The sequence below is a fragment of the Myzus persicae genome, unplaced genomic scaffold (genome assembly GCF_001856785.1).
Source record: "Myzus persicae strain clone G006 unplaced genomic scaffold, MPER_G0061.0, whole genome shotgun sequence".
In the NCBI taxonomy this organism is placed as follows: domain Eukaryota; kingdom Metazoa; phylum Arthropoda; class Insecta; order Hemiptera; family Aphididae; genus Myzus; species Myzus persicae.
Window position 1 is genome coordinate 468,065 of NW_019101036.1, and position 26,237 is coordinate 494,301.

General features: G+C 30.0%; 3 protein-coding genes across 4 annotated transcripts; 1 reads left to right on the forward strand and 2 right to left on the reverse strand.

Annotated features, from left to right (window-relative positions):
* Nucleotides 1–647: 647 nt before the first annotated feature.
* LOC111027442 lies at nt 648–4,842 on the reverse strand. Its single transcript, XM_022305820.1, has 3 exons — nt 4,828–4,842; nt 4,571–4,692; nt 648–1,244 (listed from the first exon to the last, which is right to left on the reverse strand). The coding sequence occupies exons 1-3, from the start codon at nt 4,840–4,842 to the stop codon at nt 1,013–1,015; spliced, it is 369 nt and encodes a 122-aa protein (XP_022161512.1). The 3' UTR covers nt 648–1,012.
* A 2,518-nt stretch (nt 4,843–7,360) lies between these two features.
* Nucleotides 7,361–9,339, forward strand: LOC111027469. The gene is made up of 4 exons (XM_022305852.1): nt 7,361–7,495; nt 7,591–7,848; nt 8,808–9,000; nt 9,094–9,339. Exons 2-4 carry the CDS (start codon nt 7,591–7,593, stop codon nt 9,231–9,233), a joined length of 591 nt encoding a protein of 196 aa, XP_022161544.1. The 5' UTR covers nt 7,361–7,495; the 3' UTR covers nt 9,234–9,339.
* A 1,111-nt stretch (nt 9,340–10,450) lies between these two features.
* Nucleotides 10,451–24,713, reverse strand: LOC111027468 (protein EFR3 homolog cmp44E). Of its 2 annotated transcripts, none has more exons than XM_022305849.1 (14): nt 24,623–24,713; nt 14,575–14,642; nt 14,367–14,494; nt 14,159–14,309; nt 13,934–14,086; nt 13,762–13,868; nt 13,218–13,367; nt 12,658–13,150; nt 12,404–12,576; nt 11,962–12,322; nt 11,737–11,893; nt 11,173–11,303; nt 10,908–11,069; nt 10,451–10,807 (listed from the first exon to the last, which is right to left on the reverse strand). In XM_022305849.1, exons 1-14 carry the CDS (start codon nt 24,711–24,713, stop codon nt 10,670–10,672), a joined length of 2,463 nt encoding a protein of 820 aa, XP_022161541.1. In that variant the 3' UTR covers nt 10,451–10,669. The 2 variants fall into 2 exon arrangements, with proteins under 2 accessions (XP_022161541.1, XP_022161542.1); XM_022305850.1 differs by lacking the exon at nt 24,623–24,713 and adding an exon at nt 14,893–15,219.
* Nucleotides 24,714–26,237: the final 1,524 nt, after the last annotated feature.

Genomic DNA, 26,237 nt, shown 5'->3' on the forward strand with positions numbered 1-26,237 from the left:
GTAATTAATCCCAAGATGATGATGTGCCTACCTATAATGTTATATTATTGTATAGGATTATACTTACGTATATTATTATAATCGCCGTCGTTGTTTGCGTAAGTATTTTAAATAACACCATGTCGTTGTATACGACGCGTGTTCTTTTAATGATCGCAAATCGATAAAACGGAGTTCATTTCTAATACGACTTAATCGATATTATTAATTGTTATTATTTTTAATTTTATTCATTTTTTTTTACGATGATTTAAATGTCTTGATAATACGTAGTTTGCCATAAAATCAACTCTGTATTTATTTATGCCGACAACTATACCTAATTGGATATATTTTTTTTATGGATTCTGGTGGTGCTTATTTCCCTTAAATAATTATTATGGGAATAGTCAACAATCAATTATATTATGGTTCACTATTTTACTTATACTATACTCTCCAAATAAATTAAGTAAATTCATTAAAAGTTTTAACTAAAAATATGACATTGGAATAAAATTTAAATACTTTTTGTGCAAGTGTGCTATATATATACGCACACTGCGTTTTTTTTAGATATTATCTCCATGTAGGATGTCTATCCTAAAAATGAACGAAATCTTTTTTTTTTTGTCTTTTAACACTAATATTATTGTACAGGAACACTGCTTTGATGTTCAACTTCAGAAGTGGTTTATGGTAGCAAATTGGAACTGTTGATGGTACATTTGGGAAGTGAAAGACTATAAGGAAATTACAGAAAAACGAATCATACATAGAGGTATGGAGTACATTAGTACATTACTGATCGATTCAGGCATTGGCTCTGTTGGCGGATATTATATTCGTTATAAGTTATAACCGTCGATGGTTAGACATCCGATTGCATTGATTGCAGGTTCGTCGCAGACTCGCAGTTGTGATAAAAAAAAAATAAATACAAATCATACGACCACATAATTATCATTAGTAAGTTACTATGTATTTAATATATTATGTGACAGCGAACCGGTGACCAGATGCCCGAGGGTTTTTAATATGCGGCGGTATCAACGTAGTCTCCGTTGTCTGACACTCTGCCCAGTTCTCCCTCGTAATCCTCGTCCTGTTGCGATTCGTGTTGATATTGTTCCAGCTGAGCTCTGAGTTCGTCCCTGGTCCTCTGAAGCTCAGCCAGCTCAACGCCGGCGTTCTGGATCTGGGTTTTCAAGTCGATTATTTCCTCAATGTCCGGGTTGTCCACGTACATATTCCTCCTCACGTATCTGTAGTGAAAAATTCGTCCAAACGACAAAAAACCGCGTAGATTTAAACATTATCTTTTGAAAACTATGATTGATGACGTATTGTAGGTACGTATTCGTGTAATACACGTATATGAGGAGCTTATATTCAGAGTCTTATTTCCGGGTAGGGGGTTAAGGTTTTTATTTTTTATTGGAAAAATTTTACTGATAAGTTTAAAACATTAAAGCCGTGTCGTGTCTATTAAACCAGTTTGATATTATATTGGTGTGAAATTGAATAGCTATATAGTTCGCCACCGTATAAGACTATAAGACGTAAGATAGTAGAAATATTATATACAGTGAACGCCGCTTATAAGACTCACTTTGGGACCAGCACAATGTGAGTCTTATAACCGAATGAATCTTATAAGTGAAGTGGAAAAAAAAACATGTAATTACATATTTATGAATTTTATTTTACTACATATTTTGCTTTAATTTTAATACTTTAATACATATTACATATTACATACTTATTATTGAATAAATTAAAAAAATTCTGATAAAAAAATTTAAATTATAATACACATAGAAATGATTACATACATTAATAAAAAAATATAAAAGATGTATGTATAATGTACCTATTAATTATTTATGAAAAAAAATTGTAATTTTGGTTTGTTTTGAGTTATGAACTATTATACAGGAAATATATTGGAAAATGTGAAATTCGTTATACGTACATACACACATGATAAAGCCAAAAAAAACCAATTTATTTCTAAATTTTAACCAAAAATGTTTATTTTTTACAATTTTTTTCACGAAATTTGAATTGAGTCTTATAACCGAATTTTTTATAATGTATTTGGATACGTCCGGACTGTTTCAGACGATTTAGAGTCTAATAACTAATAAGCGACTGAACCTTATATCCTTGAGTCTTATAAGCGGCGTCCACTGTACCTATATATTATATTATGTGGCCTATATATATGAATACTTAAGGAGACAGTTTTTGGTAAATTTTTTTTAAGAAAAAATGTTAACAAATAATGTACTAATAAAAAAAATATTGCAATATCAACGCATACAAATTAACTATATTTCTATGAATTGCCCTCCTGTCTAAAGTTAATTTCAGAGTTCCTACTTTTTGTTCCAGATACTCTTTTCTTTTCCACATTCTTTTTAGCAGCTGTAATTATTTAACTAATCACCATAATGTCCGTATGATGAAACTCACCAATGAGGACCCACAATTTCTTAGTTATTAGTGTAATATTATTGTCTGTTCATCCTTAAATTTTCTTGTTAAATATTATTTAATGCAATATATACAATGTAAATATATAATTGGGCTTATATCCTGTATTCAATATAAATAAATAAATAAAGTTCCCGGACATTTGTGGAAAGGGAATGTAGCCCATACAACCGCAACCATAGATACGCCCCTGAAGCATGTACATATTGTATATTATAAAACAAAATGTGTACCTATTCTGTACACTTTTTCACAACGTTAGTCTAATTTATAGCTGAAGTTGTACATCCTTTGAAAAAATCAAACCCATTATTTAGGGTTGTAAAAGTATAAAAAAAAAAACGTTAAAACTATACAACGAATAGATATACATACAATAATGATACAATACAGATGAGAAAAGACAAATATTCAATTGTGTGCCCTTTATGTGTGTAGGTGCCTACTTATCTTGAATTATAGCGAGGGTGTCCGATCAACCGTGGTGTACAGTGTACATAGCATATTTGTAAGTATTATTTAGAATTGTAAAATCGTATATTATGAAATTGCAAATTGCAAAAATTGAGTGTAAAAATACTGGTGTTTAGACTTTTTGGAAATAGTAACTTTTCGAATTAATGAGAGGGGGGAGAACATTTTTACAGCCACACCCTAGCCTCTTCCACGGATTTTCGAATACATTCGGACCTATATTTGTACACATTTTAGATTCAGTCATAGAAATTCATACTAATTGAGTAGGTACTATATATTTACAAAAATATAATATCTATAAGTATAAAATAGGTACTGACAATGATGCATAATAACTTATTTTTAAATTTGTTTTTTTTTAAAACTATTTTAGCTTCTGAGTGGAGCGATGTGAATGTATCGGTTTTTTACAATGATGTGTGATTTTTCTTTTTTTTATTACAGCGACCTACGTGTCCTACTCATTGCCTAGGTACACAAGGCACCTACTAGATATACAGTAGAGTGACTTTCCGGTTTATTTTTGTGTGATACATTCACACGGATGCAGTTTTAAAGTTTAGATATTTTTTTATTTTTCACTTGTTTTTACCAAGAATTCGAGTTTATTTTAATTTGCGAATTTGCGATTATTAATATACAACACACTTCACACCAAAGTATAAACGTTTTGACTAAAAAATACGCTGTTAGTACATAAATACATACTATTATACATTCATAATATGCAGTAACTATATAATAATACATCATGATATGCCTATAATTACATACTTTAATGTGTAGTATAATAAACTGAAATAAAATTATAAAATAGTATTTAAATCTCTTATTTTAAATACAAAAAGCGTTAGAGAAAAAAGTCTTCATTGAAAATATGAAATAACAAAATATGGAATTCTACACTACTGCGTAGGTATAGAGCATTTACCAATTAAAAAAATCTCAAGTGCTTGTGAGCAGTTGAAAGTTTGTATAATCGCTGTTTACAATTATATGCGAGAACAATAATTTGGATTTATATACTTCGTATAGTATTACAAAGCAGAAACTGCAATATTACGTGTACTTGAAAACTCGTGCTGAAAATGCTATAAAAAGTTTCATTCTATCGCAATTGAATAGTTATAAATCCGTTCGACAAAAACTTACCTTTTAGAGAAATTTATGTTTTCTTCTATAATTATTTAAATTTTTGTATACCATTCTAGTAAATTTTTTTACATTATTCTATACTATTATCAACAAAATATCTATTATACTTAATCAATAACAAATAGCTAGGTAACTATTAAATTCCCATTTTGACATTAATATATAGATTTTTTTTGTTACCAATAATTCAGTAAAACCATTACTAATAAGTAATAACACACAATAAAACTGCTAATACTTCATGAATTCGGGTTGTGAATCATAACAATGGATATCTTTTTTTTTTTAATATTCTTATCTCTGTTAAATGACAATACCTATATTGTAATTGTAGCCGACTAATTCGATTGTCGAATTGTTTCATTATGACGGCCATTGACCGAAGTTTAAAATGTTATAATAAAGCAGAGATGTTATTTTATTTTAATCGAAACACAAATGTACGCTTTTTTTTACTTACTCGACGGGATCTATGGGTGGTTCTTGTTCGCTATGCAACATGATTAGTACGTCGGTCAGTTTATCCAAAATACCATGTTGGTCCAAATAGTTGAGGAATTCGTCCTTATCTTGTTCGCTGATCTAAAACCATTAACATTAATAAAACATAGGTGTGTGAGCATTACGAGTACGCCTGTTCATAAGACAAGGATAAAAAATATCGGTAAAATAGAAATGTCATCTATAACTGCAATGGCTATTGTTGTGCACACTCACCGGAAATGAATTCATTTCACAAAAATACCATAAGCAGGAGTCTGAAAATTATAACTTCCAAGCAGAGTACGCACACCAAGGGTCCGACGAAATATCTGAATATTAATCAGGTAGGTAGATGGTAGGAACGGAAATCAAAATAGTAAATACTATAGAAATAATTTTAAAAACGTAGACTATTGCGGCCAGTACCTGCAATACCTATTGTTGGTATATTTGTAAATAGGCAACGAGATGTTTTAAATTTGTTTTGTTATAAATGATCATACAGGGTGGGAAAATAATATCTGTGTTTATAATAAAGGAATTGTTATTACTTATATGCTGAGATTCCTAGACTGTGAATGTGCTCGAGACACAGACGTGATTGATAGGTTGCATGAAAATTTGAAAAATAGATTTTTTTCGGTAGGTAGTAAAAAGTCTCAACTGCAATAAATTGTTGTCAAATCTTATACGTCTCAAGCTAACCAACGTCGGTGTGATGATATCAACGCACGGTGATCATAAAAATTAGAAAACAAGTACCTCCGCCCTTCATATTAAATTAATAAATATAATGAAGAACCGTAAAACTTCTTTCAAATTTAATAAATTATACTATTTACAATAAATTGTATTATTAAAAAGTTGGGTATAAATATAGTTAATAATAACACAACTGTAAAAAATGTATTTCTGGTATAAATATAATATATTAAAATTAAATATTCTTTATGTTAAACTTTTTTTTTAAATTCTGATAAAAATAACTTAAGAAAAGTCTTGTATTTAATTTTCAAGTTATAGGTATTAAAATTAAAAAAAAACTGAAACCGGAAAATGAGGACCCCACGGCGTTATAGTTAGGCTATTTCACTACATCACTGAGTTCGGTTTTTCGGTTTATCGCGGGTAAGTACTAAAATACCTCCAAGTCCACTTCTATTTTCGTAACGATTTCCCTTTTACCAAAAATCATAAAATCGTGTATCGTACATTTATTACAATATTTCTGGTGCCACTGATATAAGGAAATATCAAATAAAATATCCACCAAAAATTGGATCACTTTCAGGCATTGTCGTTTTAAAGCATTTGATGATAGTGCCTACATTCCAACAAAATTATAACTAACAGTTATACTATATAACTGTTTAACATCCAAGTCTTTTTTGGCCACCCTTCCATCAATAAAGTCTCCGTAGTAGCAGCGACAATGACGTACCTCTGAATTGAAGTTTTTACGCAATAGGGAGTTATATTCAGTCCGAACAACAATAAAGTAATAAACACCTCGTCACTTAAACTTTAAACGTCATTTGAATAGTACGCATTTTCAACCATCTATATATTTCTGAAAATTATGATATATCATGGCCACAATTTGCTGCAAGTTTCAGATATTTTATATCACTAGACTTTAATTAAAAGTTAGTTATACATTTAATACAATTTCATAAAGACTTAATAATTTTATTGAGTGATTTTTTGATTTCACTATTAGTTGCGTTCCGCGGTACAAATTTCTTGCGAATTGAATGCTAGAGATATTTTGGGATTCGTACTAATTTTGGCCCAGATCATTTTACTATTTTAGGGCACATACAAATTGTGGCCCTGGTATGCAAATTAATTAATAATTAAAAATATAAAATTATATACTATTATCATAATTCTTTTAAAATGTTTGTCATAATTTTTTATTGATTATCACAACATGACATAGCTGTAGCTACCTATTAAGGCACTAGTAAAAGCTTACTTGAAATTTTTTTTTATAAATTCTAACTCGGTAATTTGGTTTTATTTTAACTGTGGCAATTGTGTCATATAGTATTTGTAATGAATTTTTGTTCGTTTATTTGTCCACTATATATTTTGTTTTGCGACCATTTAAGTGAGAAGGTACTAAGTTTTATAAAGGTATCTTATAATTGTACTTATATTTTTCAAAACATCGACGAACTTAAAATAATTTGGATGTGATCTGTAGAACATATCGTTGGACTTTGAATGAAAAGCGTCACAACTATCATATAAGTTCTCATAATATAGTCGTTATGATTAAATGGGTAGCCATAATAGTGTTTTAATTTATAGGTTTGTATATAATATAATGGTAGCCTTGATAATTTGTTAAAACATTTAATATTAACTGGACAGCCTGGAAACATTTTTTACTGTCTTTATTTTGGTGCCTTGTAATTTGCTATACAAACAATTATTAAATTATGTTGTATTGTAGGTACAAGAGAATAGATTTTTTTCGTTAGGAAGGATTTAAATTTTGCTTTTACGAATGATAATGGATGTGATTGATGTACAACTGGCGTTGTGTCCAACTTTATAATTGACTGATAATGTGAGTTCTGCACCGTTGCACAGTTGATATGGAGATATACCTATGTTTAAATAGAAAACATTCTATAATTTTATATTATGCCTGTGGATTTTTTAAAAATGAAATTACCCGGGAAACGACAGCAACAGAGTGGCCAACTGAGCAACGGATTTTCATGTCACGCTTGCAACACTGGACAGCTTATCATAACATGTGTTAATTTAATTTTCAAGCCCTTGACGATTATAGTCGAAATAATTTTCCGAAATCGTTTTTACCTTTTAACCTCTTGTACTGTGTCGCTGCTGTAGCTGTTCGTTAATAACGTAATAACGTTCGACCAAGGTGAGTGGAATTAATGATTTTTTCAATTAAAATCGAAACCTGACGTAAAAACTAAACTACCTTTACATTTCGATATTAACATGACGTTGTTTCAGATGTATTCCCGTGCGATAGTCCGTTCGTTCTTGGCGCGCCCGTCCGCGTACAACAAACTGGCGGCCAACAGCTCTACGGCGGCCGTCTTCCAGGCTGAGCCAAAGCCACCCGTACAGGGTGTGATGCAGGTGCGCGAGGACAAGATCGTCGGCCGCGACATTGTCGGCTACGGTCTGAACGGCGAACCCCAATACTTCGACTCCATCACCTTTCCGTTCCCCAGCGTTAGGTTTATGAAGAATACCCCCGAAATAGTGGTACGATATCCATATACTTGATATATAATGTGACTATGGGGTTTCTCTGTCGTGTAATAATAATAAGCATTGGTATGACTACAATCTGATCTACTATTGCTGCACTTACTCCTAAATTATAACAATAGTTTTTTCCATAAACATTGAACATTCAATTTAATAGTTGCATTAATTTCTGTTGAATGCTAAGTGAGTACACCGTGTTGGGCACTGGTCGTCTGGGCAAATCCTAATCCTGTTTTACTTGCAAATAGAGAAACTAGAAGTGTGAGTTTTGTATGTGCCATTTAAACTTTAAGTGAATATTATTGACTGTTTGGTTGATGTTATAAAATATACCTTACCAATCCAAAGTCCATTATTGTTTTATGTTTTTGGGTGGTTAATATGTACCTAGCTACATTGCTGTATAATAATATTTAATTGTGGTTTACTTAACATATATTCTAATATTAAAGACATTTTAATTATTTGAATTCAATTTAATAATGGATATACAATTTTTTAATATTGGAGAGCGTTGCGTCATTGTCAACGACTAAGTTTCCCAAATAAAATTAACTTTTTAAAAGTATTCTAATACTGATCGTCCCAAGTTGGTTCAAATGGAAAGGAAATTATTGTTTCTAAACGTTATCCAACCATCTGTACAAATTCAATATTTTTAAAATGGTACAAATTTAAAAACATTTGCCTAAACAGACTATGCCCAATGTGCTGTGTTCATTACTTTTAAACAAAAATTATTGCTATAGATTTTAATAACTATCTAACTGGTATAAAATGTTAAGAGTGAAAAACCAATATTTTATTTATTAAATACTCATGTGTCATGTCTAGAACACTAATGAAATATAGTTATCAGTAGGTTTATATATTGTACCAATGCTTAATTATTATAATTGATTAACAAGTAATGAATGGTATAATATAATATTATATTTTCTTTCTAACACTAGGCTCTGCGCGAAAAGGAAAAGGGAGACTGGAAAAAACTGAGTATAGAAGAGAAAAAAAAATTGTACAGAGCAAGTTTTTGCCAGACATTAGTTGAAGTAGATGCACCAACTGGTGAATGGAAAGCCATATTTGGATGGGTCATGGTCTGGGTTTCTGTTGCTGTTTTTTCTTTTGTCGGAGTTCGTAAATTCCGTAAGTATTGTTATAGTTCCTAATTTTTTATAGTTAAAACCACTAATGGTTATTACTATATTATAATATTTGCATATTGTTAATCATTTTTAGTGACAAGCACTGCTGATGACCCAACTTTATCTCTTGAATATCGTCAAGCCCAATTGAAACGTATGATTGATTTACGTGTTGATCCAATTGATGGGTTGTCCTCAAACTGGGACTACGAAAAGAACACGTGGAAGAGTTAATTTACGTGACTTTTTGTATTATATTTTTTTTTTATTTATAGGTATATAAATTCAAAATAGTCAACTGAGAAGAATAAAATAAACAGACTATGTTAATGTAAAACAATGTGTGTAGTTAATTTGTTGAAAATACAAATACATAAATAATATCAGTGTTTTTCTTACATTGTTATTATTTTAGCAACTTAAAATAATTGGAAACATCAATGTTAATGTTTTATGTTTTATTATTCATTTTATACAGAACTAATTAAATTAAATCAAGTGAAATATTTTTATTACTCATTCAGTCTAAAAGTTAGTTTCAACATTAACATTTTTTATCCTAATATTTTGTGAATCAAAAGCATGTTGATTTGGCATTTCAAGATAACGGGAATTTAACTTCAAGAATAAATGATATCCTAAATTCACGTTGTAAAATTGTCATCTTACATCAGTTACTAATTTTAACATTTTATTCAAAATATTAATTAAGTTTACCAATGATTTCCTCTGAGCATTTGTACTCAGAAAGAACAAATGATTCAAAGATTAAAAACGACACTACATAATAAAGAACAACAATGCAGATTGGATATGACTGCTCTAATACCAAAAGTTGTAATAATTGTCTGTACTTACACCACATTTGTAATTATATTTTAAAGTTGATTAAAAATCAAAGTTCAATGCGATCTGATTAAAGTTTTTCTTTCAAATTTAAAAAGAAAATGATCAAATTTTGACAATTCTGTTGGACGTAATAGTTTTTCTTGTTAAATAAATGTTTGATTGTTGAAATAGTTTGACTTAATTTGTCCGTGCAGCTTATTATATTGTTGTTACCCTGTGTAACTAGAAAATTTCCAATTTTTTCCCCCTTAATGAATAGCTGGCTCAGACAATTTCGGTTGAGTTCTTAAAAGTCAATAGGGATATATTCCAAAGTTTATTTAACCGTTAATCATCAACGATCATGACTGTTTATCACAATAAAGTAAACATTTTAAGCCGCCTTAGATTGATTTTTAGGCAATGTCAAAACAGTAGCAAATTTGAGAAAAATATAGCTAGAAAAAACTAAAAGTATCTGCTAATAATAATATTCCCTAGTGTTGATTTACTGTGTAAGAAAGACAAACTTTTAACGTGGCAGTCTGAACATTTTTTGGTGAATGCAGTTGAATATTGGTGTAATATATTATGATATAAGCGAGGGAAAAAATAACACAGAATAATAAAAACCACAACAAATATAAATATATTTTTAAATGAAACATCACCTTGGTAACAACACCAATGGCTTATTATAATAAATTAATATACGCCAACAACTTGGCCTAATACATATTGATTAATAAGTATATAACAACAATAAAATGTAATCAACTTTATTTTAAGTAGACTTAACCTTAAAACAATTCTGTCAATATGTCAATAAAATAAACAATTTGTTAAAACGCAAATAATTCCGGGAACAGTGTCTCATAGATGGGTATGGGCTGGTTAGTGGTTTCAACGGCTGATAGCTTGTTCGACATATCCACTTTGTTGAACACATCAGTTATTTTTGAATGCAACGATTCTTCATCCTGAACAAACAAAGTAAACATCATAAGTATTATTTACGCACGAGCGCCACGAGCTTAAAAAGTAAGATTTGTATGGAGACAAACTGTATTATAATATTACCTTTGATGCAGTGGAAATCGCCACTAAATCTTGGAACGATGTGTTTCTGAACATATCGCACAGTTGAGTCTGTCGAGTATTTTGTTCGACTCTGACCACGGGGTTGTCCAACAGTGAACGTTTCATGGCTTCAAATGACAGGTCTTCATTTGGAGAAAAACGCTGTAGAAAAAAATATTTAATTTTAAAATACATACATCATAAATAAAATTATTATAAACTAAATATAATTATAATATCATTATTCTTAATAATTAATACTTACTCTTTGCATTGCTGGAGTGGAGTTGACGCTATCTAAATCTAAATTGCTCAGATCAGTGAAACTTCCTTTCATTGACATGTTGGTGTTTTCAACCCAGCTACGCCTATGCGCCAATACTGGACCGGTCTCAGCTAAACAAAAAAGTAAAAATTATTATTAAAAATAATAAAAGTAGAAAAAATTTTACTAAGTAAATGGATGGATGAAATAGTATTTGAAAATAAAAATTGTCCAAGTTAAGAAATGTATTTTATGCTAAACAAAAATATGCACTCGTAATATTTCATGTTTTCAAAAAAATTAAATTTGAAAAGTATTTGAACTCCAAAACACAATAATTAATAGTAACTTCTCAACTCTACGGCATACTGTATAGGCAGAAATCTATTGAAATGTTTAACATCATCGTGGGCGGCGGGAGGGAACTTCACACACAGCTAAAAAAGCTGCATAATTTTGGGAGGACTAATGGGATATTTGGGGGAGGGGAAGCCATTTTGGCCCCCTGTGATTTGGGCCTTTCGCGTAATAATATACACTGTATTATATTCAATTAAAACAAACTTGTAATTTCAATTCCTGAAGCTTTTAGAGCTTCGGTTAATTCTGGTTCTTCAATTAAAACGCCAGCTGGCAATAGACTGGCAGACTTAACCTCGTTATGAACACTTAATTCTGGTAGCAAATGAGTAGCGTTTAATAATTTTCTTTGTTCGATTACCTGAAAAAAAAACATTTTTGTTAGTGTTCTGTATAATACATTGTTGTTTTATGATTTTTAAATTTTACTTTTTCCACATAATCCTTGAGTGGATGTAAATCTGTCACAACGGCTACTAATAGAATAATACTAATAACCAAACCATGCAAATGGAATTTCTGTTGCGTTGAAAGTACAGCGTTAGTAATGGCTAGCTCCTGTATACTTAAAATCAGTCTGATAAAGTCCAAAACAGTTTCCTCAGACAATAATTCAATACATATTAAAGCCAATGTTGTGTAAACAGCCTCAACATTTTCAACGGTATTGTTAGTCATTTCTAAGCTTTCATATATAGACACATAAATATCTTGAGCGTGTTTTCGGATAAATATTGTATCACTGCGAGAGCATTTCTCTAGATTTATTTCAGATTTGGTGATATTTACCCTATAAAATATAAAACCATTTTTATAATAATTATTATTACGGTAGATGAATATTTTAAAATATTTTCAATTGAAAACATACGTAGCTTTGGAGAGTTTAGGCGCATTATTATGCCTGTCTAAAAGTGTGTGTAATATGCGTAAGACAATAAAACGAATTTCGTCCTCAGAAGCAGTTAATGTTTTCAACAATAGATCCAAAAACGATTGAGGAAAAGTAGCGTTCATTTGTACTGAGCTATACTTGGTGCTCACCTATAAAATAATACAATTAGTTTAGTAATATTGAAGGTACATTTTAAAATAACATAAACAGCATATTAAAAGAATAAATACCATTAAAAGAGATTTTAAACACATTCTTTGTACATGAAGATCATTAGGATTATTGGAAGATTTGAACTGTGGTACTTTGGACATAATAAACATCATGATTTCAATTTTTTGATAGTCAGGCAAATGGGCAGCAAATTCTCCAAGAGCATGTATAAGTGCTTCTCTGTATTCATTTTCGCCGTCAGATTCGGAAAGGCCAATGTTTGATGGAGGACGTCTAGTGACTGATGTACGAAGATTTGTTAGCAGGGAATTTATTATTTCTAATACCGTTGGTCCCACGCTTTCGTTAGCCGCAATAGCAATAATCTTTGATAACACGTCTGCAATACTGGTACGGATTTTGGGAGATGCGTTGGTGTTTTCATCCAAATGTGTCATCAATGTCTCCACAACAGCATATGAATATTGAGATTGAATGGAAAACATTAAGATACGGAAGCACTGTGTAGCAAATACGTTTGGCACCCACATATGATGAGCGTCTAGATGTCTACATTTTCAAATAAATAAAAAAATTAAATCATAAATATGTCTTAAACTATAAGTCTGTCTATTACTTTAACACAGGGCGAATGACACTTTTAACATGGCCAAATGATGCACGTCCAATTAATTCTCTTAAACAAGATTCTGCTAATGAAAATGAATCAGTTTTATCATGGACCTCTTCTGAAATTCCACTTTCGACAACTATATCAGTTTTTGATCTAGAAATAATAAAGCAACCAAAAATATTAAGAGAATTTTTATATACAGTAAGTTTACATTATAAATATAATTTAATGGTTTGATATTAACTCTTAAGTAGTTATATCTAGTTGTATGTGGCCTACCGTGGCAAGATTTATAATATGAGTGTTGATTATATTTTACTTCATTTTGTGAAATACTAGTAACATTCGTATAATATTATTAATATAATACATTTTATTTTATTATAACATTACTAATGGAATCATTATTGTCTGTAATTTATCGTAAAGACTGAAAAAAAATATAATAAGATACTGCATAGTCTATATTATTCAGACCATATACAACAAAATAGCTTAGAATACACAAATAAGTACTATAAAGTTACTTGAGAACTCATATACTTACTTCATTGTATGCATATTAAATAATAAAGATGGAACAATTTTGTCCATGTGAACAGGTTCCCAGATGTTTTCAACTAAGTCATCAGAGACTGTTTTCCTGATAACACCCTTAATAAGAATAAAAAGTTCATTACATCAAGTATAAACATAAAACAATTCAATTCAATTTTTACTTGAATGCCTTTAATGCCTGCCATTCGAATCATTTCCATAGTGACCAAATTTGGATTGTTGTTATGACACATGGAAGAAAATTTGGAAACGAAAAAATCATATCTCCTATGATATGATGGAGTATCCTCTTCAATATTAGAAAATCGTACAAACTATAAATAAAATAACAGTTGTTAATAAGTATTAATTTGATTTAACTACACAAATTGAATAAATGTTGGTACCGATTGTGTGGCTAGTATTTGTAAACTGGGTTCCGATGATTCAAGTAGCTTTTGTACAATGCGTAAGTAGCTTTCAACAAACAAATTTAGAGTTTGAGCATGACATGCTACAAGGAGCTGGTCCATAGCTTCCATAGCAATCATTACAAACCTGCAATTCAAAATATTAAACCATTAGCTTGATTTTTTTAACTTTAATAAATCTTACTCATTTCTCTTGCGAGAGATGTCTCTACTAGCTTTCTGAAATAGATATTCGCCAATACGATCTAATTTTTCTGGTGACGATAAAGCATAGAATGTCAACTTTTCCATATTATTCTTCACCAAGCCATCCTAGTTTAAAACATTATTACATAAATTATCAAATGAGCATCTTATATTAAGATATATTAGATGAATATTAAGTTATATACCTGAGGTACAGACGGGAAAATGTTATCAACAAGCCGTTTATAGCGAGGGCGCATACGAGATAAGCAACCTAGTAAAATAAAACATAAAACCATATATTATATTCATCAATAATAATAAATCAAATTCAATTAATTTGTTTTAGGATGTGGTTCTAAAATTGAAATAATTTGTTAGTAGAAAACGAATTCTGTGTTAGAAAATGTATGTTGGTTAGTGACCTTGGCAACACCCTTTAACCAGCCCAAGATTTTCATTACTGTGGCTTGTTACACAAAAAATTTGGATATGATTTTAATAAACTATTCTATTAAACTCACCAACACACATTGCTATTTGAGTAAAAAATTCAAATTTAGAATCAAAATGCTTTGACAAATTGAAAGGGGCTAGCGAAAGTAGAAGACTCGTAATGTTATGAGTTTACGTTGATTATATCATCAAAAATTAACTCGCCGACATGTTATGAGAAATTCTTTTAAATCATAATAATTATAATATTAACAATTTAAGAAACATTTATACGACAGTCATTAAAGCGAACCCAGACACAAGAAAGATGAATTAATTCAAGAGCCAATACTCGCTACTCAATACAAATAAGAATTTAGAAAGAACTGAAAGAAGGCGAAAATTATTAATTAAATCTATATTTTATCCTGTTGGATGTTTCTGACAAGCATTTATTAAGTGATAACGGAACTATAGTGATAAGGAGGTAAATTGATAACATTGATCATGTTTGTTCCATGAAGTAAAAGTTGCTCAAGAAAAAATTACAAGTAAGCGGGTAATTATCAATGCTTTTATTTTTTTGTGGGGGGGGGGGAAGGGTTGCAAATGGCGTACTTGCCTCTTCTATTTTTTCAATGCTTCCGGGGCTTATATTTTGGAATTTTTAAAATGTCCAATTCAAATGCGTCTCACCATAGAAGAAGAACAATTTGATCAAATATTTGAAGGTATGTATAGAATGTTATGTTTATATGATATCTAATACTACCAATTGGTAATTTAATATTTTGTCTAATTGTCTTGCTTTACCTACACTAAATTGTTCTATAGCTTTAGATTTTGTACTGGGCAATCGTTTTAAAATGATGTTTTTTTTTTAAATTTAAAACTTTTTGTCTATCATCGCCTTTAGGGCAGTACCTACCTAAAGTGTAAAAAATGCTTCAATCGTTGTCTTCGAGGGTCGTTTCTAGTAGAAAAAGGATCTAGATCTAGTTGATCTTATAATGGTCAAAAGTAAAATATTCTTTTGTACCTTTAATCGGGAATAAATAACAGAATAACGAATACATTCAATTTACAAATACAAAACCAAAATTGGTTTTGTTATTTTGTTGTAATTTAATTTTAAACGAAAAGTAGGAAAGGTAGATAGGTACCTAACCGTCGTATCCGTTGATAATCCGTGAAATTTTCATTAAACATTTATGTTTACGTTTTCTGAACTAAATATGGTATAATTTCCAAAACATTTTGGTTCTTTTTGGAATATTTACCTGTATAGACATTTTAATTTTCAACTTTAAAATTTGTTTTCTATATTTGTTGATACAAATATAGATTATAGATATCTGCCAAGGAAAAATGTTAGGTTTCCTAAATAATAATAATAACCATAATAATATTTTTTTTTTAAAGTTTAGGATGAATCTAGATAAATTTTTTATGAGTCCTCTACGTTCAAATTTTGATAAAACTCGCAAAATCAAGACGATTTGCACATTGTTTTTATTGAAAATCGAATACACTTATTTTAAAGTTGTTTGTTCATTTTGTTAGGAGTTATTTTCCCATTAAATCTATAGAATCTATTTTTAATTTTAAAAATATCTAAAAAATATTAATATAGGTACTGCGCGAATACAGACATATAGTAGGCATCAAGGTATTAAAAACTATAGTTGGTATTTATTTATAAATAAAACACTTGTCTCTTTTTGAGATACCACGCTCCGTCGTCCAGAAAAACTAGATTTTAGTTGACAACTGATGACGGACAATATTGTTAGGGATAATCATGAGACGTATTTATGTCTATTATTGATATTAGGCAGTGACATATTGTAATTATATTATTATGATAACTCTGAGCTACTTATAATCTTGAGATCGACTTCCTAAAATGGCATGTAGGTACATGCACATAAATGCATAATAGTAAATTGTATATTAATATTTTTCTTCCACTATATTTGTCCAAATTGCATAAAAATGTGTTTAAATCTCAACTCTCAAGCCTTAAGATCACACACGTGATCAACAGATATTAGAATAATTAATTGTTAATAAGATCGACCAATATTCCTCTAAAGATCGGCCAGTCGATTTTATCATTATACATGTTTTTTTAAGTGATTAAAATATAATATATAAATATATAATATAACCAAGTCATTACACAGGTATTTAATTGTTTAGTTATAAGAAATCCTCAATTCAAGTAGTAATCTTCACCCTACAGCAGGCCAAAAAACTCTTGGTTTTATCTTTAAACTGGCAAAAGGTTTTCGTTCTAGCATGTCCATTAAATTGTTATTTTGTACTCTTGTCAGATCTATAATTGAATATGTGGCTGTTCTGCGGGATGGATTCCCATTCTGCTGGTAGTTCATACGTGAGCAATTCTCATCATGCTCGAGCCTCACGATTACACCCCTGTTGCTAGTTGCAACTTTCCTGGGCCTTTCATCTTTGGCCAGACGAAGGCATGCTGCGGATATCCGGTCTATTAATGAGCTGTTGAAGGATACTATCGATTCGCCTACACTTCATTTATTATTATGATACCTCAACGCGCAACCTGATCCTCTGCTACTTTTTATAACCCCACATACACTACCACAAATTATTTAGCCCGTAAGCCGCTTAGGCGATTCCGTCGAGCAGTTGAGCGATAGTACGGCAAAACTGATCCATCTTTCACGATTATTAACCTCGTCTCGACATGTAAATGTTGTTATATTCTTATTCAAATAGTAATTTTTCTTATTATTTTGCTATGCAAACGTATTCATCTATTTTGTACTTATTTCAATTGTATACACTGTACAAATTGCAATCTCTTTACGAAGAGCCCCGCTCCTCTTTATTAAAAAAGAAAATTATAACACGAGTAGCAAAAACAATCTCAATTAACATTTAATGATTCAATATAGGTAGCTGGTGTTTTAACATGATTGTGTATGGTATATAATTATATTCTAGTGAAGTGTGAATCGGTAAATAAAAAGTATTTTCGGGTTTGTCTTTTTTAAGCTACAATGCCTTTAGTCAGCATTTTTTTGAAGATAATACGTTATCTAGTCGTATACGCTCCGCGCCGATTTTGCTACTTTACAGACATTTTCAGACAATAATATTATACTCTCGTAAGAAGTGTCTGATATTGATATATAATTGGTTTTAATGTCATTATGTAGGTAGCGCACTCCTGTATTCAGAGAGACACTGTAGTGGATGTGTTGAATTTGAATTCAATATAATCTTTGTATACGATAAACCATGGGGAAGATAGGCTGTCAGCTTAAAATTATTTTACTAAGTAAATGTTATGATATTATTGTAAGTAAGGTAATTTACTAATGTGTGTATACTGTATACACTATACAGTATAATAATGTTCTCTAAAAGTCTTAAGTAACCACGATTAATATTTTTAAATTACAACAAAATAACTAAAATCGTTGCTCTTAGTTATTATATCTAATTTCGTTCAAATTTAACTTAAAATGTCTGTAAAAACTAACTGTATCTATGTATTTATCAACCGCTATTAAAACAACTTATAAGGAAAATTGTATTAAATTGTCAATCTTTTTGACCCAACTTAAACAATTTTATTGAAATGTATAAACTAAAAAACTAAGCAAATTGAGTATTGAAAATGTTAATAAATACCTCAAAACGAATCAAAATATTTTGAAAATCTTATCATGTATTAAAAATTATGTAATAAAAATTTTATGAAAATTTCAAATACCTATACGTTTAATAACTTTTTTGAACAATAACAAAATAAGAAAATCGTTGTATGATAGTTTGTTAATATTTTTAATATTTATTTAAAATTTAATACCCAATGTCTAACTTTTGACGCTCATAAAAAACTATTATAGATTTATGCACAACTTTTTTTTTAAATTTTCACTAACAACAATTTATGAAGATTTATGTATTACATTTTAAAGTTTTTTGACCAAGTGAACATTTTTTTCGAAATTTTCTAATGCTTTTAAATAGTTGAAAAAGAATCGCAATATTTTGAAAATTGTATGCTGCATTGAAATCGATAATATTCAGTGAAAATGTACCTATCTATCTACTGTTATTTTTTTTTAGAGTAACATTAAAAAACAAGATTTCATTTTTTTCTTAATTTTTTGTTTATTTTTTTCTGACGGTTTTGAAAACTATTAGTATTTTTTTTACTCTTGACCCCACAACTAGATTCACTTTTCTACCACAAAAGATGCTTTTGAAGAAAATCGAAGCATTTTTACTGTCCCAAAATTGACAGACAACAAAATAAACACATAAGCATCATTGTAAAGTTATTACATTCTACGCTCCTCTCAGAATCTAAAATTATTGTAATTAAGATTTAAGGTAATTAAACATTATTATATTTATCAACGGCCTGCTGTGCTGTGGCCATCGTCTCTTTATTTATCACTTAAATGTATACGCTTTTAAATATTATTGTTTAAAAACATAATTGATAATAAACAACAAATATTAAAATTCTTGTGTCATGCTCCAAACGCACATTAAATGTGTCCCGTTTATTGATTCCTCCCCTGCAAGTTTCAAATACCTGAAGGTATATTACATTTTACTAAGCACCAAGTTGACAAGTCTATAAATTATAAACACTATCATCAATCACTGTAATCGATGGTAGATCGCAATTTTCGGTAGAGCTTAAACTACAAGATGGCCAATATTATGACAATACAATATACAGAATGCAGAAGATAAAATACTGGCGTTTAAAATAAGTTTTTGAAACATATTTTACTGATCCGGATGTTCTATTTCCTCCTGATGTTTGGGCTGAGTTTAAGGAAACAAGAAACAGGACAACGCATTACTGTAAATCATTATACTTGAAATTAAATGGAATGTTTAGTAAATTGTTCTCTTCCAAACATTTATAATTTGATTGATGTAAGTACCGGCATTAAAATACACACACAAAAAATACGTAACAAAGATGTTATTACAAAAAAAAAAATCAACAATACTAAAATACCTGATAATACATAAATGGTGAAACAGGAAAATAAAACATATTACGACTGAGATTTGTTAAAAACATTGCATATGCATTCCTTTTCTGCACATAATAAAAAATAAATAAAATAATCATGACAGCTTTTATACATTTAAATAAGTGCATATGACAACATTATGAATTAAAATAATTATTAAAAAGAAAACATAAAAGCACATTTTTAACCACGACTGTTTGACACAGGCAGTTCAAGCCTGTAAATGTGAGAAATAAAATGTGCTATGTGCACGTATAAAGAATAAAGATTACAATTTTTTTGGATGAGGTCTCAGTTTACCATAAACCTTTTTAAATCTGGGACTCAGTGTAACTAAAAAAAGATGTTAGTATAGGACTCAGTTTACTAACCCCGAAAAAACAACTTGAAAACGGATGAACATTAAAAGTTCTAGTAAGTGTATACCTACTGTATAACCGTATAAATACAATAACTTATAAGGCGTTATGATAGCACTAATATTTTTAGTATGTAGTGGTATATATAATAAACATTGCACATACCACATACCAATATACCAATTATTTTTATTTAAATAATCTTGAATTGTACAATTTAAAGATTCTTAATTACAATTATTTATTGTAACTTATAGGTTTTTAAAATCCTATGGATAATTAGAAAAACTTTAAATCTGTATACATATGGTTTATTATTATAGTCGTATAAATATTAATTATTTATTATTTTAAACAATTTAATTGGCCATTAGGAAGTAACTAGTAATAGGTATATTATAAAAAAATGCAGGTATACATTAATATTTATATATTATATAATACATGCGAAATAATGTAACGTATAATTAATATAGATTGTTTTATTGCTATTAAATAATCAATATTATAAGAATATAAAACATTTTCAACTCTACAACAATTATAATGTCAATCATTTTCATAAGTGAATACTGGTATATCACTATAACGAGAGGGCAGGGTTCTCGACATTATCGCTTTCTCTATAGTTTGGACGCCCTTGTCAACCGTTTCTAATTCTTTAGAATTCATTAAAAGTTCTAATCATAGTAGCTTAATTGCAATAGATTATTGACCAAACTTTCATTATTTAAATTATAAGCTTGACATTATCGTCAGTAGATACATATCGGCTGTAACTAATTGTATTTATATTTAACTATTTAAGTAAAAAAAGTCTACACCTTTTGATTTATTTATAAAATACTAACTAAACTAAAACTTATCTATTTATAGTTAAACTGCTTAACACACTCACTCACTGCACAGTTATTATCACAATATTTTCCTCACTCTTATGTGGAAATATGATATTAAAAAAAGTTGGTTGTCCTATTGTTAATCATGTAGCCAAATAACACCGCAAATTTAACATTTTAGCAAATACCTCCGATTGGTGGCATCTGCTCGAGTCCCGTGTTATTGTTATACAAAAGTGATTGCAAAATTATGAAAAATTGCTTAAAATGAACTTTTAATAATTGTTAAAAAAATACTCAATATAAATATGACGTGAGTACGATTAAAAATAAATTATAATGTACTGAAGTTTCAAATATTCAAAAACAAAAATATACATAATATATTCTCATACAGGGAAGAATACAGCTTGATACCTGTATAGATGTCATCTTTTAAATTGGATAATATATGGTGCTGATTACTGATGTACAGGTACCTACTGGTAAATACAAAAGTAGTTTTAAAACCACATTTCAAACGATCTCGCCGCAACTCGGGACTCGGGTCGAGCCTGATGGCATTTAAAACTAAAAGCATAGTATAAATTCTAACCTTATTGAGAAATGACTTCTGTTTGAAATTTCCGAAAAAACGTGTTGAAATATTCATCGTATTTTATTTTAATGAAAAAATCAACTACCTTTACTAAATATAAATTATAGTATTTATGGAATATAGAAATATATTTTTATTGATACCTATGTCCTTATAAAGTTTGAAATTATATTTTTACTGGGTATAAGCTTAAGATATTTCATTTTTAGTTATTATCCTAAATTGTAAATCCTTAATAAATCGATGAACTAGAATATTCGATAAACGGTCTGAACGGAGTTTACTGTAACATTTTATATGGGTTTAAGCGACATTTAAGAGATTAACTCTAGAAATCGATTCTTGTCGGACGTAAGTTAATGTTATACAGGGACACTGGATGACTGACCACCCCTTTAGTCTTTCAAATAATGTATTTTTTCAACCTCTCTTTTTATAGAGTTTTAAAATGATAACACCCTATTTTTATGTTATTGATAACCAAGTGATTTTTTTGAAAATGTTAATATTTCTATACTTTAATTCAAATTAAAAGATTTTGAGCTATTACCTACTCTTAATAGGTAGGTATTAAAGACAATAGTCTTAAATAACGACTTAATATGAAATCTAAAATGTATGTATGTAATTCGTAACAATTAGCAGATACTCATTTAACTCGGATAAGTTTAGCTAATTAAAAAAATTGAATAACTTTACATTAATTACTATAATTTTTAAACTATCAAAGCCCCCATATTTACAAGACTGATTATCATAAGAACAATGTTATTATTCTTATTCCTCACTCGTTAGTTCTTAACGTTTATTAATTCAGAAAACATACTTATATTTCAATTTATATGTACATACATCAACATTTTCAAAAACACCAAGTCCTTAATAATTAACAATAAAAAGGTTGGTTCACATTTGAAAATAGAAGTTGTATCGTCATCAATATTGCATTAATAATCCAAATATTCAAATATAATATGGGGTCCTTAAGTATACATAAAAAATCTAAAAATGGAAGTGAGAATGCATGGTGAATCACCCTGTATAGTGCATATACTGTAAATACATAGTATATAGACACCGTTTATTTGGGTTATGGTTGCGGGCTACGGTGTGTGACAACGAGTACCGCACATATCCCTAAATACTGCACGTTAATCAGATGTATTTACTACTATAATATACATTGATCCACGTATTGTTCACATATACATGGAAAACACGTCTTATTTGGTGCGATGGCTTAATGGCTAAATTATCACACTAGTGAGCCTCGTCCTTGACCTGTATGATAAATTAATATTATAGGTAGGTAGGTGCAATAATGGCCAGGTGCAGTTTTTTCTGTTATTGCCGTATGGGCAATATCATTTCAATAAATAGTGATTTACGATGTAAAACGAAATTTAATTATTTTTTATTTTCATGCATGAAAAGAGTACCTGATATTAATATATATATTGTTTGACAATTGTAATTAAACAATTATTTTTCCTTATACTTTTTCTTTGAGTTACGATTTTGGACTCCACCGATAATTTACCCGATTTATATTCAAAGATATACGCAGAAAACGAGATATCAGACTAAAAGTTTATGGAGAGTAGAATAAATTATACAGTTTGTTTAACTCTAATCGACTGTAATATTGAATTATAAAATAAGGAAATTGAAATAAAAATAAACTTCAACAATATTTATACAATTTAGTTTGACAGTCCGTATCGATAAAAAATGTGTAAACTAAAACACGATTTATTATCATATGAATCATTATGGGTAGAATTTACAATTCATATCATAATTCTCATTAATAAGTCCGTTTAATTGTTCATAATCTTATGTATTAAGTTCCTAATTAGTAATTAGTTATTATACTACTGTAGGTGTCAATAATTTAAAAAAAATGTGTAGTCACCATAAAAGGGAAAAAGTGTTTCAAGTCGATAGTTATAAAAATAAAAATACGTACACCTAAGTACCTATAAACAATTACTACATGGCGTTTCTGACAAGCTTAGAATTTTCCGCTCATCTTCCTTTACAGCATTTTAACATTTCATGTACAAGCTAAATGTTGTAGTAAAAATATTAAATTCAATAAAATTACCAGTTTGTTTTGTTTTGTTAGGGTTTATTACGTTATTTAGATTTAAGTAAAAAAGTTTTACACATTTGACGCATAAAGTCTTTGTATTTTAAATGTCTGTAAATTAACATAATATTATTAATGTCAATATAACAATATATATACTGGTGTTTATTGGATTATAATTAAGTATATGAACGCGAGTCGCTATTCAATACTGCAATGACAAAAGTAAAATATTTGAACTAAAATTACCCATGATACATTAATACTCAAATACATTATAACAGGTACGTTAAGTTATAATTTATAACAAATGTATAAATAAGTGTAATGAAATATTAATTTTCATTAAAACGTGAGCAGTGGCCAGTGAGTAACATTTATCAAGTACCTACCAATTAACAATATCAATAAATTTGATTTTTAAATCGAAAATGTAAAAACAAAATTAGTACCTTCTAACTGTAAGTGCAATACCTATGTTAAAATTGTTTTAAATCTGAGCACATTTAGTGTTTACTGCACATAGATGGTTTCAAACATTGAGAGATTTTGTGAGCGTTATTATACTTTAACAAGGTTTACGTAATGTCAGTGATTAATTAATGGGGTGCGTACCCTTAAAAGGAACGACTATACGACATTTAAGGGAAAAGGTTGATTTCACCCCTGTTTAATCGAATTAAACCTAAATTTCAAGTGTTTCCTACAACATAAAAACAAGAGTACAAGACTGAATTATATTATAACTCTCATTGGTCCGTTAGAGTCGACAAAAACATATAATAATGATAATATAGTAATAATAACAACAATTGTGTAGAAATAATTTTTCTTTGTATAATGAGTAATGACTAATGAGTTGTATTTAAATACTCACATCCCGGGTCCGTACACTTGTCCACAATCGTGTCGACGCACTTCATCACATCCGCCTGTTTGTAACAACAGCAAAAACTCACGTTGGACATTTTAATTAACAAGTGGCGGTGACAAAAAAAAAAAATTAATATCAATAACAAAAAAATCAAATAAGAAAACTACAATCTAATATTGTTGAGAAGCTTTAGAACAATTTTCGGAGAACCTATCGTATCCGCACGAAAGAAATTGTGAAGTATATAGGTAGTATCGTAATTTACTGAACAATAATATATATAGTTTATAATAATATACTAGACGATCTACGCGGGGCTGACGAGATGTTCGCAATTATTGTCGTCCGAGTCAATCCTAACGTATTTCCCACGTATATATATATATATGCTAGAAGAAACTCTGTCGGGGCAAACCGAATTCGTGCGGACAATTAATAAACGACGAGCGTGGAAACTGAGAAAATGGAAAATACGGGAAAACGGATCAATCCGTCGGTGGTCGGTGGAAATCGCGCGTGGAACGCAACTATATACGGTATAAACGTGCGATCGTCGCACGAGATGACGTCGGCTTGACGACTGAGGAGCGCGACGGCGACGTATAATATACCACCGGCAAAGCCCGTAGAGCACTGACCGCGCGCGCGCGCGCTTTGGCCGATGCGCTCGGCGGCGGGTGCCGCTCGAGAAAAGCTCATTCGCGAAACGTCGCCACCGCCTCTCACATATTCATGGGCCGCGGCTCGCGACCCCTGTAGCGAAAATACCACCGCCGCTTTCCCGGCGCCAGTGTTACGGAGGCGTGTTGTGTGGGGTGTCTCATACATGGGTGCCTATACGGTACCCACTGTTCTCGTCCGCGCTGCACTGGGTTTTCGAGTGCGTTTTCGTCGGACCGCAATGATATATTGCTTGCTGGCGGTGTGCCAAGACGATCGCGTCAAATGTGTTGTATGATATTATACCTAAGCGATATCGAAGATGTGTCGTCCCGAGGGGCGATACGATGTGGGGGCTGTTGTGGCCGCTTCGAAAACCGTAGAAATTATTAATACCGTCTATACTCATATATATAGGTACCTGACATTTAGTGATCTGTATAAAACGGAATTGTCGGAATCTATAAAAAGCGCTCGATTCGGTATTAATGGTATTATAGAATGATTTTTAGATATATCGTTGTAAGACGGCCTATTTGAGGACTACTCGTTGGAATTCAGTTTTACATGGCTAAGGAATAATTGTTTAAAAATAATCCGCTTAAAAATTTACAGGAAAAAAATTGGATTTTTATTTATTTTTTTTAACTTTGTTGCAGAACAGTTTTAAATATTACAAAAAAACTAAATATTTTAAAACAAGGTCCGTGTGTTTAAAAACTCGAAAAATAAAAATTTGAACGAATTTATAATATCAAAGAAAAATGAGGAGGGGGGGGGGGAAAGCACGCTTGGTGAATCATCCCATGTAATATACTATGCATTGTTATGTTACATATTCTATATTTAATATAGTATAACTGTGTGTGTATATCCAGATTGGAGTTTTTTTTTTTAATTATCGAAAACCAGACTAGAGTTTCTATTATTGTGAGTATCTTGCAGCTTTACTTTTGTT